The sequence below is a fragment of the Chenopodium album genome, chromosome 25, assembly GCF_948465745.1.
Source record: "Chenopodium album chromosome 25, dcCheAlbu1.1, whole genome shotgun sequence".
Lineage (NCBI taxonomy): Eukaryota > Viridiplantae > Streptophyta > Magnoliopsida > Caryophyllales > Amaranthaceae > Chenopodium > Chenopodium album.
Window position 1 is genome coordinate 1,354,924 of NC_137858.1, and position 15,627 is coordinate 1,370,550.

At 34.8% G+C, this 15,627-nt stretch overlaps 3 protein-coding genes across 3 annotated transcripts; 1 reads left to right on the forward strand and 2 right to left on the reverse strand.

Annotated features, from left to right (window-relative positions):
* The first annotated feature begins 210 nt into the window (after positions 1–210).
* On the forward strand, positions 211–6,916 carry LOC145613457 (fructose-bisphosphate aldolase-lysine N-methyltransferase, chloroplastic-like). Its single transcript, XM_081668562.1, has 16 exons — positions 211–327; positions 431–521; positions 686–863; positions 950–1,055; positions 1,268–1,350; positions 2,322–2,348; positions 2,755–2,822; positions 3,126–3,239; positions 4,072–4,152; positions 4,326–4,381; positions 4,608–4,664; positions 4,883–4,954; positions 5,090–5,338; positions 5,905–6,020; positions 6,189–6,284; positions 6,502–6,916. Exons 1-16 carry the CDS (start codon positions 274–276, stop codon positions 6,650–6,652), a joined length of 1,599 nt encoding a protein of 532 aa, XP_081524688.1. The 5' UTR covers positions 211–273; the 3' UTR covers positions 6,653–6,916.
* A 235-nt stretch (positions 6,917–7,151) lies between these two features.
* Positions 7,152–8,606, reverse strand: LOC145615630 (uncharacterized). The gene is made up of 2 exons (XM_081670699.1): positions 8,124–8,606; positions 7,152–7,568 (listed from the first exon to the last, which is right to left on the reverse strand). Exons 1-2 carry the CDS (start codon positions 8,604–8,606, stop codon positions 7,182–7,184), a joined length of 870 nt encoding a protein of 289 aa, XP_081526825.1. The 3' UTR covers positions 7,152–7,181.
* A 2,388-nt stretch (positions 8,607–10,994) lies between these two features.
* Positions 10,995–14,162, reverse strand: LOC145614805 (UDP-galactose/UDP-glucose transporter 4-like). Its single transcript, XM_081669870.1, has 7 exons — positions 13,826–14,162; positions 13,412–13,440; positions 12,922–13,123; positions 12,117–12,359; positions 11,910–12,011; positions 11,699–11,806; positions 10,995–11,522 (listed from the first exon to the last, which is right to left on the reverse strand). Exons 1-7 carry the CDS (start codon positions 13,958–13,960, stop codon positions 11,271–11,273), a joined length of 1,071 nt encoding a protein of 356 aa, XP_081525996.1. The 5' UTR covers positions 13,961–14,162; the 3' UTR covers positions 10,995–11,270.
* Between the last annotated feature and the right edge of the window lie 1,465 nt (positions 14,163–15,627).

Below are 15,627 nucleotides of genomic sequence, written 5' to 3' on the forward strand. Positions count from 1 at the left end.
TGCCATTAGATAATATTTAAAATTGTGATATTCAACTTATAAGATATCGGTTAGATATTAAACAAGTAGGCGGAAATTATTAATAATGACCAAAATTGAACTGAATAGAAATTATGCAAAAAAAAAGGAATAATGTAATTATCAAGTACGGTAAAAAAATCCTTCTATTTCTAGTATACTCTGTAACTCTGTAAGTTAATATTCTCTGTAAGTGGTCAAATCAAATTCTCTGTCAAGTTCTGTTTAATTCGTATTTCAGGAGTCAATTCGAAAATGGCGAACCAAGAAGAAGAGATTAAGCTTGAATTATTTCTCCAATGGCTTCAGGTTAATCCTCTCTTTACTTCTCTCCCAATTTTAACATGTCAATTTCATCATTTTGATTGTAGTTGAGACAAACTAACACCAATTTCCCCCCAAAAAAATTAAGGTAAATGGAGTGGAGTTTCGAGGTTGCAACATCAAATACTGTGATTCCAGTAAAGGGTTTGGTCTATTTTCAACTACTACTGCTTCTGATGGTTAGTTTGCAATTGTATTTTCCTAAGTTTGAACCAATTTTTATCTGGGTGATTTTATATTCTTGGTTAAAAGGTGACAGCTTGATGATTAGTTTTGGTTTATATGACATAATTTGATTGCTTAATTTATGTTGTTCTTGGTTTGCTTGGAAATATGTCATCAGGGGTTTTTTTGGTTGTGCCACTTAATTTGGCAATAACCCCTTCGAGGGTTTTGGATGACCCTTTATTGGGACCACCATGTAGAGCAATGTATGAGGAAGGTGAAGTGGATGATAGGTTTTTGATGATATTGTTCTTGACTGTTGAACGTCTCCGTGGTACTAATTCGACATGGAAACCGTATGTTTAGGCATTGATGTTATAGGTGTTATTGGTCCTTGGTTAACATGGTTCCTTAGGTTGACTGTTAGGGCTCGTCGTTGCAGGTATCTTGATATGATTCCAAGTTCCTTTGGAAGTCCACATTGGTTTACTTATGATGAGTTTCGGGAGTTGGAAGGAACTGCTCTTTATCAGGCCACCATATCACAAGTAAGCACATTTGGCTGGTTGTTTTTGGGGTGTGTATATGTATATATGCTGAAATAATATCATATATGCTGAAACCTCGTAATTATGGTCGTATATCATTGTCCTTCAGTTTAAATGAACATCCTATGTATGTGAACATTGAATGAACCTCCTTATATGTATTACCTTAGCTTCACCTCTTTTGGCATTTAAACTAAAGAGATGCACTGCAGAAGAAGAGTTTGCTGGCTAAGTTTGAGGACAAGGTCAAGAATCTGGTACCGAGACTTCTATTTTTGGATGGAGAATCAGAAAGGTTGGTATGTCTGTTTATTACATGTTTGAGAGATACAAAAGATATTCGACTTATGAACAGGCTCCATGATCTTGGAGAGTCGGACCTGTTGTATATTTGCTAGTAATCTAATAATTTCTGCATTAGGCATACCTTGCATAACTGTAGGTATTGTTGTATATGGACAACAATGAAAAGAATGAATTAGCAAACATGATAATGGAATGTTCCTATAGTTTTAGGAGACCCCTTTTGCACAAGAATTGTCATGCATGCCATTTAATTTTCCAAAAAAAAGTACGACACTTTTTTTTGGCTTATTCTTTGTTCAGAAGTAAAAGTGGCTGTGGGTTTGTTAAAGTTTATAATACATCTCACATTGTGATAGAAAAATGAGGATATTGTCTATAGTTTTTCTAGTAAATTCATGAGGTATTGGGGTGGTAATCTTTGCTCTACATAAGAATTGGTTGACATTGTATCACTTGCTCAATCCCTCTTATTCTGTCTCCTAATAAATCTAGAGATACATCCTGTTCGCTGTAATACAATGAAATGCACATTATTCTGCATCTGCAGATCAATAAAATTGTGTGCAGAAATGAGAACAAAATCTGTTAATACAGTTTGCCAAACCCCGAATTTTTCTGACAATAGGCTTTATGATGTTATTTCTACTACCTTCATTACCTATTAATTGCAGCGAACAAATTTTTTATGTCTTACAAATTATACCCTTTGTTGCAATTAATATGAAACAGAGGTAGTATTAACTTTGGCTATATCTAATCACTATGCTGACTTCTTGTTTGCAACTTAATGGCTATCAACATAGCTTTTGTAAGGATTGGATAGGAATTAGACTATTAGAGCATGTGAATTTTGTAAAATTTACTTTGCCTTCATGTCTATTAATGATTATGGGTGTTCGTCATCATAGTGTTTACCATTTTTATAGCTACTCACATGTTATCTCCTGTCTTTTTTTTCAGAGAGGTGGCTTTTGAAGACTTTCTATGGTACGCAACTATGTATTCTTTTTACTCCTGAACTTGCTGTACTCCTCCGTCAAATTTTTGCAACACTGACATCCTTTTTTTTAAAAAAAAAATACTAATATTATTATATATTATCATGTAGAATCTGGTTTAATTTGTTTCAATGTGTAATTTTAATGTACAAATATGGAAATAACCTGTGCATAATAATGGTCATAAATTGGTTTTGGAGACCTGTGAAAAGTAAGTTTAAAGTTAATTTAGGGATGGGGGAGTGTACTCTTTAACTCTTAGGTTTGACTTTAGCTTGCTTGTTAAGTAGTCATTTTTTCTGATATATGATGTTTAGTTTTTCCAATAGACGGTTTGAATATTTAAGCTGGTCGTCGAATAGGTAGTTCATAATATGCATGATTTACACATGCAGGGCTAATTCTGTCTTCTGGACTCGTGCTTTGAACATTCCTGTTCCTCGAACTTACATATTTCCTGAAGGTAATGTAGGGACCAGTCATCACTTACTCCAATTCAGCCGTGGTTCCAAAAGTTCATGTAATCTCACCTTGGTTAACTAATCAGACAGGAGGCTTGGGCAGGGGTACCTTTTCATCTTAATGATAGCGTACCTCTTACTTGCCATGTTCAAGAAATCTGCTAATTAACAAATTGTCCCAAAGAAAAAAAAAAAAAAAAAAAAATTTATAAAAATCTGCAGCTTAAATATTTGTCAGTTGATCTGTCATTTGATGGGGAATTATTTCTGCTGAAGTTGTAGTTTTGTATGATTAATTTTTGTAGGATCCGAGATTCCTGCATCTAATAGTATTTCTAATGGGGTAAATATAGCCTCTATGGAAGGAGAGACTCTGTGCATTGAGGGTCTTGTTCCAGGAATCGACTTCTGCAACCATGGTAGTTATTCTCAGTCCTCTTTCTTACGCAATCTTACTCTTAACTTCTTCTATTGCTCTTACTTTCTCAATATGCTGTCTTTTTGTTTCATGTCTACCTTCACAATATCTTCAGAGATAGTTGCTAACTGGTAGTATCTAGTATGTGATCTTGTGTAGTTACTGTGTCATCCTAATCATTGTGTGTACTTAGCCATTAACTGCTGAACGTTAGATTGCCCTAGTTGATCTGTCCAAGCATCCAGTTTAGGCAGTTACTGCAATTATAATTAATAACAGAGTTATAAGTCCATTGTGCATTCTCCTTGTGATTATACCCTGTATTATGTGATGGAATCTCTTGCTAGGATGGATAAAAAATAAATAAAAAAATAAAAATAAAATCTGCGCAAATCAACTTGTGTGTAAATTTGTTGTTGCTAACTTGGCGTTTCTCATTTCAGGAAGCTTCACTAATCTCTCAGATTCTCTGATTAATGACTAGTACTTCTATTAATGTAATGCCTCGAATATTCAACTAAGCTTTTCTGACTTCTCTCTGTCTGCTATTAACCTAAGATGTACAGTAGAGGTATTGGACAGAAACTACAGGAATTGTCGGGCTGCTTGTGTAGTGGATGGAAGGAGCGAGAATGGTTTTATGTCTCACATCTGATGGTTTAAGATCTTAAGAGTTAGAAGGTCAACCTAATTAGAGAATCTTGAAACAACTCTGCATGTAATGGCTTGATAATTTAGCTCGTAACATAGATCTTTAAATAGGATAGTTCAGAAATTGATGGGCTTGATTGCAAGATTTGCATCTACAGCTAACTTGAGATTTTGTCATTCAGCTATAAAACCTGCAGCAACGTGGGAAGTTGATAGCGCTGGGACTACCTCTGGAGTGCCCCTCTCAATGTTTCTTCTGTCTGGTAGAATTCTTTTTCCCTGAAATTATGTTGATATTCATAATTAATTACTATCTACAAAATATCAAAACGTAATGTTTGTTCATTGTGGTTGTAAAATATCTTGATTATGCTTTTTTCACTCTTTGTTAGTTTGTATATCTGATGTTTGCTCCATTTCCTATTCGCATGCTAAGTAAATTCTGAAAATGAGAAAGAGATAACCATCAGCTATGGTAACAAAGGAAATGAGGTACTTCTTATGATCTTATCTATGTACTATCTTGTCAATGATGCACTATAGAGTTCGAGTCTTGCACACTGGTAGCAAAAAGGGAGAAGTAATAGCACACCATGCCGCCGCCGCCACCACCCCCCCCCCCCCCCCCTCCCCACCTCATCCCACCCAAAAGTTTGGAAAATAAACAGGAACTCCATGTGATTTGTTCTGCATTTATGCTTATTGAAGTAGTGTGCAGGAGCTGCTTTATCTCTATGGATTTGTAATTGAAGACAATCCAGATGATTATCTGATGGTAATATTCTTTTCTGACATTCTCTCTTGCTATGTAAGTCACTGATGTTACATTCTTGCTGTTATCTCATAGCTACGTTAAACTTCTTTGGATGCATTTATTTACTGAACACATTTTGTATGCAACTTCATAAACAATTTGTCAGCTATGTTAGGCTTAGTTGCACCTGTAAGTTGATCATGATTTTAGCATAGTGATGAAATTGAATGTGCATGCAGGTGCATTATCCAGCAGGTGCACTTCAAAATGATCCATTTGCAGACTCGAAAACACAACTTCTCCAAGTACAGGTCTGATGGCTGTGCTTCTTCAAGCTGCCTTTTGTTTTTTTATTTTTTTGGGATGCATGGATTTGGATGTTTCTTCTCACATATTTTGTTAACTGATGTCTCTGTGCTATAACTAATAATGCTTTAATCTCACAGAAAGCTGAATTAAGATGTCTGCTACCTAAAAACTTGCTGGATCAAGGTTTTTTCCCATGCTCATCCTCAGAAAGCAAGAACATTCAGGAATGTGCCAAGGATAAGGGCCCGCATTATAGTTGGAGTGGCCAGCGGAAGACCCCTTCATATGTGAATCAACTTGTTTTCCCTGAGGATTTTTTGACTTCCTTGCGGACTGTAGCAATGCAAGAGAACGAGCTTTTCATTGTTCAATCCTTGCTTGAAGAGGTGCAGTATTGCAACCACTTTTCTTGAACATTCCTGGTTTGTGAATCAATATTTCACTAGAATAAAAATATTCTGCATTTCATTTCTATTGGCATTGCTGATGTACTCTTCTGCTTGTGTGATGAGGCCCTCAGGTCTTATCTGTAATCCTGACAATGACTAAAATGATTGAGCTCTCTTTTCTGGTTTTCTTCAGATCTTATCTGTCAGTTAATAACTCATTATTTGAGTGTTTGCAAGCATCATTTTGCTGTTGCTCCTATGTGTATACGTGCCCGTACTCACACACACACATGCTTTTGACATCTATCATTATGAGATTTTAGAATATAAAACCCTGCCTATGACCTGTCTCGTGAAAACAGTATAGGTGGTCTCTAGTCTGTAATGCTACTTAACTAGCTAAAGGATCTCAGTTGATAACAAGGGTATTCCTTATAGAAATTCTGCAGCTTTTTCTACTTTTCTTGAATGTTATATCTAGTCAAAGTGATAATTTTTGGTTCCTTAAACTATATATATTGGAGTATCACCAGTAAAAATCTTATTTGCTAATTGCTATATAGCTTGTTGGAAGTGAAGGGGAGAGGGAGCCATCAGAGGCTGAAGTTCGAGCAGCTGTATGGGAAGCTTGCGGGGATTCAGGGGCTTTGCAACTTCTTGTTGATCTGCTGACTACGAAGTGAGTTTCCCTGGCCCTCTATGCTATTCTGAGAGCTGTTTTGTATAAATTCATGAAATTATATTTCTCTCACAAAAATCATTTAAATTCTGACGCAAAGCTGTGAGGACACTGAGAAGATATAAATTGCATTGTCTAATGTGCTAACTGGAAATCTGATTGTGCTAGGTTGATGAATCTTGAAGAGGGCTCGGGTACAGAAGAATCCGACTCCAAACTACTTGAGAAGACTCGTGTCAGGGATGGTCCTGCTTTCTCCACAAAGTATAACTCTATGCTTTTTCGTAATTCTGTTGTGAACTTAAATTGAAACTATATAAACTAGAACGCATAATGAATAAAAATGCATTACTATTGAGAAAGTAGTTCTGGATTTCATCTGTTAGATGCTCTATTAGGTTCTTAAAGATGCATCTCCTGAATCTGAAATGTTCTTCTGGAATATATGGTTCAATATTTCTGCTATTTTTGGCATTTGCAGTGAGAACAAAGCCGAGTCTAGCACTGATGAGACGATGAGCAAAAACAGGTGGGCGAGTATAGTCTATCGACGAGGACAAAAGCAACTAACCAGACTGTTCCTACGTGAGGCCGAGCATGCTTTGCAATTATGCTTGAAGGAAGAGTGCTAGACCTTCTCTATGACTATCCCACACAAATCAACAGCATGAATTCTTTATGTTCTATATTATCCAATTTTGCATAGAGGTATAAATTAGCTGATAGTTCAATACCCCTTCATAATGTTTAATGCCTATTTGATTTAGGATCATTTTTTTCATTTGCAACCAAAATTATGTCATGGAAAGTTTATTATATAGCTCAATAAGATTAGTGACTTGCAATCTTACACTTGAATTCTGGAATTCATATCCGAAGAGCTTCATGTTTGTACATTTTTTTTTTGTTTATGTCTTACCAACCGCGTCACTACAATTATACCATCAGTCGATTTTTCTTAAGTAACACCACAATTGTACTATTCAGAACGTATAATAAGAAGCACAAATAACTTCATCTCACAACATAAGAATCAAGATTGAAACTTTGTAGTGCAATTTTCAAAAATCAAAAGGCTAGCCAATACACTTCTTGACCCCTCATAATATAATACAGGTACAAAAAAAATTTGAGCACAGCTTTAACGAGTGCACTCTATAACTAAGGCTCTTCTAAGCCAGCAAGATTTCTAAGACTCCATCCAATTGCATAAGCAACAGCAGCAGCAATGACACCATTAGAAACAGTCATGAGAGCCGAGAGAGTATAACTTCCACCAGAGATCTTTGCCTTTGCGAGTCCAAGAAGAGTGAGGGCGAGGACGGACAGTATGCAAGCGCCAATAAACTTGATGGTATCGTTGTTGGTGAAAGGAATGAGGATGATAAATGATAAAAGTGGTGCACACCCAAAGAGTAGGAAGGATGTGAAGGTGACTAACCCACTCTTCCATGGCTTCTCCTCTTGGTCTGGTGGCATTATCCCCTTTTGACCCATCATTTTCTCATCCACCATTATATTTTTATACTTCGAAAATATTTCTACCACCTGTGAAATACAGTCAAACTTTTAACATATGTCGATTTCATAATAAATGACCAAAATACCCTTACTATACAAAAGGTAGGAAAAATGAAAACACATCACAATGGCCATGTCTGGTAATTGGCTTTTTAATGGCTTTTTGATTAGCTTTTGGCTTTTTTAGGTGGTCAAACAGCCAAAAAATGTGTTTGGTAATTGGCTTTTTAGTCAGCAAAAAAGTTGTCTTTTAAGGCAAAATGAAAAAGTTGCTTTGAGTAGCTTTTTTGTTGGCTTTTGGCTTTTGGCCCACAAATTATCTAATAAACAGCCAACAACCAACAATTAATTTACAAAACACTTTTATAAACAACCAGCTTAAACAGCCAATTTCAAAAGCCATTATAAACAGCCAAACATTCCAGCTGATCAAACAAGCCAAGTGAACCAGCCAACCGCCAACAGCAATTTGCCAAACAAGGCCAATGTCATCATATTAGCTCATTTTATTAAAGGGTTACACCAATTGTTTAACAGTTAGACAACTAAAACGCAACGAAAAGAAGATAATTGGTAGATTACCGTGTTAGCATCATGAGGATCCATACCAAGCTCTTGGTACCGGTTAACCAAATTCGTAATTTGTGACAAACCATGATTATCAACCTCCCATTGTGTTACATCTCTTTCTTTAGAAGCCATCTCCTTCTCAGTAGAACTACTCAAATAATCCCCAAACCCCATAGAAATCCCATCAGCCACTAGATTCGCGAATCCCAACACCAAAACATCGATGGATGACATACTGCCACCACTAGATATCGACGAGATAAGTGAAAAACAGGTGATTATAGCATCTAACCCTCCATAAACAACACTTTTAGCACTATCCCCCTTCCATGCTGGGCCTTTGGGCTTGGGCCTATCTTCATTTTGGGCCATTTCAGCATCATCTTCATCGGATCTTCTTCTCCTAAACATTGGGTTTTCTTCGTCAATTTCTGGGCTTAAGAGGTTGGTTTTGTCAATACTAGTGTAAGTACTATTGTTGTTTTTTCCAGACATTTTTATTTCTGGAAAATTTTTACTGGTTTTTTTTTGGTTTTGTAATTGTTTTTAATTTTTTTACTTTGCTAGAAAATGGTTGCCGCTTTTGGAATCTAGTATGGTTAGTTTTATAATGGAGGAAAAGTGATGAAATGTATGTATAGGTGTCACCACGCATGCAAACTAGAATGAGGTGCTTATACGTGTAGCCCTATTGTTGTTTATTCTAATTTCTACCTATGTATACTCGGAAGACTTTTTAATGGCTACTATAAAATTGTATCCACTATAATAGTTTCGGATCTAAAACATAGCAATTTTAGAAATAATCAAATCCATTGTTATGTTTAATTTGACTATTGCAATAAAAAAGAACAGGGAAAAAATTCAAGAAACTTTGGTTATCCCTTAATTTTATTTTATCTAGTGAACAATGTTATGAAATATGAACTCCTATTAAAGGGTGGTGGTGGTGAGGCAGACCCAGGCAATCAGCCTGATTGATGAATTTCGTCAATCAGTTGCTTTTTGTGGGCCCCCCTTGCCAAATAAATTAATTTTATACTACTATTTGGTTTTGAAGACGTTAGTAACTCTAACGTCTATTTCTTTTTTTTTTTTAATTTTATTAACATCTTCTCCAATCTTCCTGATTCTTCCACCCGCAACACCATCACTCCGACCACCATCCGAAACCCATCACAGCCACCACCATCTTTGCGCTTTGCGCCGAACGAACCTAGAAAGCCTGAGATCTTCGTCCTCTTCTTCAGTTCTTCCCGTCGTCCTCTTCTTCCCAACAATGGCCGCTTCGCGGCGAAACCAAAAGACACCCTACTTGAATAGAGTGTAAATTAGGGCCATATCAACCCTTTCCGGAAAGCCTTTCATTTGTGGCAACATTTTAAACTGCCATATAAGGTGGGTTTTTGCGGAATTTCAGAATTGGGTGATGGATTTTGGAGCTTGAGTTCCATAGAAATGGAGGTTGAATTGAGGGGGTAATGGTGGTAATGGAGGGAGTGAGAATGAAGATGATGATGATGATGATGATGATGATGATGAGGTTAATCAAGCTTTCATGGTGGTTGTTACTTGTTAGGATTGGAAGCTGAAATTCTGGGTTTTGAGTGACTAATTAATCCCATTCGCATTTTTATTTAATTTTTTGGGTTGTTGTTGGAGTGTTCGTTGATTGATTTTAATGGAAGGAGGAGGAGGTGGATTTGTAGGGAGTGGAGTGGATTTGCAGGGAGTAAGAGTGAGAGAGAGAGAGAGTGAGGTGGATTTGTGGTAACGGTAATGAAATCAACGTTTGCACAAGCTGACCAAACTACCCTTACTAATATGACTGAAAAGACGAAATTGACCCCTGATTTGCACAAATTGTAAATCAGCCTGATTGACTTGTATTTCCTCGGTGGTGGTGGTGGTGAAAGGGGTAGATGCGAAACAATTTGAAATATAGAGCTAAGGGTAAGAATAGTTGGTATTTAGTTGACAATTCCAATTTGAAAGTTTTAAGTAATCTACTAATTAGTGATTTGATAACCCATAAGATTCGGACCAATAAACATTTTACTTCGTTATTTTTCAATCTATACTTAGTAATACTCGCTCTGTAGCTATTACTTCATACTTCGTATCATTGTACAAGTAACCTCGGCCTATAATAAAATTATTGTGAGGCCTATCCTAAGAGAATTTTGGGTTTATACCTTAGCATGTTGGTTGCTTCCAAAGTGTGGCTTGCATGACCCACGATGAGTTTGCTTGCATACTTAAATCTCTAGTCTATCCTTACTTCGTTCTAATGTTTTGCTGATTTAACTTCTCATCTTCTAGTTTAGACTCGTTAAAAAAACTAATCTTGATTAAAGTACAACCGATTGTATAGTAAATATTCTGTCCGGGGTACATCGGTCTACGCTTGGAGGTGATTTCAACATTAAAGCTCACGATACTATTACTCCAAAATCCAAATTCTTCGGATCTTGTTTTACTTGGCATTCAGATGCACATCAATATTTACATATCACGGCCCCAAAAATACTCAAAATTGTCCCTTTCTTCATCCCCAAGTTCGCCAAAATACCTAATTACCCTCAACGGATTTAAGAGAATTATTATACAATTCATTCCATTTCAATAGATAATTATATATTAATCTTACAGTATTTTGGGAAATGATCCTAGTCAATTTCGTTAAGATTTATACTACCCAAATAAATTACTTTGTATAATTAAGATTAATGGGAGAAAGTTTAGGAACTAACTTTTAGATCAAGCAAGAAGCAACGTTTAAAGTTAATACTTGTAATTTAGTATAACCTTCTCCATCTAGGTAGGATCAACAATTAAACGATTACGAATTTCGGACTATGTTAAAGAAAATGAAATTAATGAAATTTTAACGATTACAGATACGAACTATAATCCTTAATTAACCTGTACTAGCTATTATCTTCTGAAATCACCAGTGTTATGAATTTGACGATATATATTCACCTGATATATATGTAACACATTCAAAAGGGGGGCATATGATCTAATACATCTCTATAGACTTCGCATCACAGCATCACCAACCCAATTACATTCTCCCTAAATTTTTGGAGGAATCCTATCAATCTACAACAGACGAACTCATTAAAAATGTTGTGCTAGACACGGTATTTACTCTCAAACCACCTGCCTTCTTTCTTGGTCATCTTCGTTGATCAATCGGTTCATCTCCTCTTCTGTGGATAGTCTTTCCACCTTACTGACTTCGGTTGGTTTTGGGACTCTATTCTGGGGTTTGTTATCAGGCAAAAGCTTTATTACGATTCCCATGGTAATCAACAACAATCCTGTTCCATGCTGCTCGGTTAAGGGCTTGGTGAAGAGCAAGTAAGATAGCAGCAATGTCACTGCTTTCCTTGCTGTGGTCACCTGAGATTCAATCAATCAAAGGGAATTTCATTTTTACTATGATATGAGATTATACTAAAATACGTAACAATATAAAGCGTTAGGTTTGTTGTTGGAAAATGGATCAATGCATAATATTCCTTAACAAAAGACGACAACGAGTTAAAAGTAGAAAAGCCAAGGAAATGGGCATATACCATAGCTGTAGTAGCAGCACCAAACAAAGCAATAAGAGATAAGACAGAAACTTGACCAATAAAGGTTGCCATGGCTTCAAAAATCAACACAGCATACACATAGGGATGCTGCATAAGGAACGTGAGAGAAATGTGTCAAGCAAATCAGACAAACAAGAACAAGGTTTTACGAAAAGGCTAGCTAATTCAGTTGTCAAAGCAGGAGTTTCACCTGAGAACATGAAGTCCATGCTCTAAATAACTCTCCTGTCAGAATCATAGGTGGTATCAACATGGGCAAACCAACAACTGTTGAGCAGAATAACATCTCCATCTGTTTTGCATAAAGGTATAAAAGATTGTTAGGCAATCGTTTAATCTGGAATTCGGATCACATTTTCCTCATAAAATGAATCATGTAGGATGTTGTAAACAGCACCTGAGTGGTTTCAGGATTCATGGTGAAGATCGCTTCTTGCACGTTTCCGAGGAAGGAGTCCATAATAAGAGCACCACTAATCATCATAACACCAATCATACTAAAATTTGGAGATGTTTGAGCATCTGCTAAAGTGAAAAGTATCAAACCCACCACCAAAAGCAATGCTGATAAATACTCAGATGGAGGGTACTTTCTTCTCAAGCCCGGAATGAATGCACCCATTATCATGACCGGTAAAACCTGTTTATGCCACAATCAACAAAATGTCCATTTTTAACATAACGTTACAAAAAAGTACTTTCTTTGTTCGAAATTGATAGTCACATGTACGAGTACAATTAAACAAGGTGTCACATCATTGGTTTAATTATTCCAAAAGGACTTAGAATATGACAGCTTACAGCTATTTTCAGACAAATTGAATACTAAGCCAACACAAGCACGAACCTTGATCTACAAGGATTAATTTGGGTTATTAGCAATTTTAGTATCCATGAAGAGGTAAGGGAAATAAGTGACACCAACTTCCAAGTCAAAAGGTGCACCTAAATCATATATAGAATACAAGTAACCAAATCAAGTAATAAATATGCCACTAATGTCACCTAGTTCAACTAGTTCACCAATTATATTCAACTAGTTCACCAATTAACATAAACAAGCACAAATTCATAAACGAAACGACAAATCAACACCGACACTGATTGAGAAACAATAGTGTATAAAGGTTAGCAGAAAAAATGGTGCAACTTTGAATAAAATATGATTCATATGAAGTAATTAACAAGTAATTAGTGTGTACCTTAGTTGACTTGAACATAATTTGAGCAGGGTAATTAAGAAAAGCCAAGGATCCTTTAGTAAGTCCATGAGAACCCATTAAAACTGCTGAAAGCTTGACATAAGTCTTCCATGGATTCACCATTTGTTTTGTTGTAAACCCATTCATGTAGATTAATGCTAAGTATACAAACCCTTGAATAAATGTGAAGTACCAACCATAACTGCAACCAATTTCACCATTAATTAGCTTATTAATTATTGTAATTAATTAGAAAATCACCCACCAAATTCCATTTTTTTTCTAATTACCAAGAATATCACAAATGATATACTGTATGACCCAAAAAAAAAATCACCCTGATTCATTAAATTATTGTTGTAATCAATTAAGATATCACCCACCATTTTTTAAAAAAATGTTTTTACTCAAGAAAATCCCAAATGCAACTACATTAGATCAATAAATAGAATTCGTCAAATAAAAAAGATTAATAAATAGAAAAACTCACCTAAATTTAAGCCTGTTGTATACATATTCCTGTAATCAACCAAAAAAAACAGAAAAAGGGGTAAAATTTGAGAAATTGCACTAGAAAAAGATGAAAAAAAGGGAGCATGCATGAGAATGTATAACAATGGAAATACAGGACAAGGGTAAAAAAAAAATACAGTAAAAAATCTCAGAAAATGTACTGATTTAAGCTGTGACAAATTAAGAAATTACAGATACAGCCAAAAACAAACTAAAAGTTTGACAGAAATAATTTATGAAACCCAGAAACGCATAAAACAAGCGTAACAATCCCATAATTGTTTTTTGCAAATTTCACAAAATAAGTGAATTTTCTTGATTTTCGCAAGAAACCCAGGCCAAAAAATAGAAAAAAGGAAAAAAATGTGCGAAGAAGAAGATGATGATTAACCTCGCAGATGCCATTGATGAGGTAACCGAAGAAAAACCCAGAAGAGCAAATCAGGAATTGATGCCATTTAGGTCTACTTGTTAAGCTGATTCCGAACAAAGACCTAGCTTGTTCTTCATTGTTGTTCTTCATCATAAAAACCCAGAAATTAAAATCCGAATTAGAAAGAAAATTGTAAATTGGGGATGAAACGATTAAAACTTGGTTTTATTATCATAAATCTTTTATTATATATAATGGATTAGACAAATATTTTTGGAGGAGAAAAATTGGAGAAAAAGAGATGAATTATGAAATCCTTCCCCTGTTTTTGTGACATGGGGTTTTCTTCTGTGTGTGTTTGGAGAGAGTGTGTTTATTATATAAGGAGGAGGTTACTAGTTAACAAAGTTATAAAAATATTCCTTTTTTGGGAGATGGTTAACAATGAGTAAAAATTGGGGAGTGGCGAGGGGTAAAATTGGAATTTTATTGGGAATCTGTTAGGAAGGAGATTATGGTTATTTTATTTAATTAGCTAGATGTTTAAGTTTGTTTATGTTAGGAATTAGGTTGCTTATTTTATTCACATAAATTATATTAAAAAATCACATTTATATTGTATGTACTGTATTATCATCAATCAATCAATACTATATACTAAAAGACACACCAGCAATGACACGTGTCATTTCCTGGAGTGTCCCTTATCTTTTTATTATTTTTTTTTAATTTTTTTTATTTTTTTTGAAAAAAAAGGTATATAAGGAAAAAAAAATTTCTACATATAAGTAATAATTACATATGAAATATACTACAATAGAATATTTGATTTAGCTTTCCAAAAAAAAAAAAATATTGACAACTAATAAGTTAAGCAAAAAAAAATTAAAAATAATATTCTTAACATACAAGTAATGAAAAAATTAAAAATAATATTCTTAATATACGTTTATTACAAAAAAAATTATATATTAATTTCTTGATTTTTTAACCATGTAATAGAAGCTACGGGCTTAAATAATAAAATGTGAATATTAAATCAACAAATAATATTTTTATCATTTTTTGATTTTGTCATGTTTTTAAAATCAATTATTAAAAAGTACTGTGCATGGCACGGGAACTAACCTAGTGTTTCTATATTTCTAATCCATGAAGATGATATATGCATCGTTAAGGTTGTATACAATAAGCTGGAAAAAGGAAAGATTGAAAATAGCTACTGCAGTATTAATTACTCCGTTCTACACATGCTTTTGTCAAAAAATTCCAAATTTACGATTCTACGCTACGGAGTACCAATTAAAAATTATATTTAATGCTTATAATTAAGACTACGTAGAATATAATCCTTGTACTCGTATGTATTTATTTCCTAACCATATTTTTTTTTTTGACACGAAACAGAGCTTAGCCATTTATTACGTCATCAAAGAGTTAAGATCATTACAAATCGCCCCATGAATTTCAGGGGGATACTCTTCTAACCAAACACGATAATCACTAAAAGTACTACTTAACTTAGCTAAGCTATGAGCAACCCCATTACCCTTTCTTTTCACAAAGGAGAAAGAGCAAGCAAAACATTGGCTAGCAAGTCTTAATATGTCACTAACCACATTTCCTAACCATATTGTCTTGGAAAAGAATTAATTAATTCATGGTACAGTACATGCTAGTTTTAGGGTTTCCTAAGCTCAATTCATGTCTACAACTATTAAGTTCATAGAGTTATGATCAAGGATTGATTCTCTACACCTTAGCTTATTTCCGGGACATGTATGTATTGTATTTCCAGTATAACAATTAAGTTCACTTTG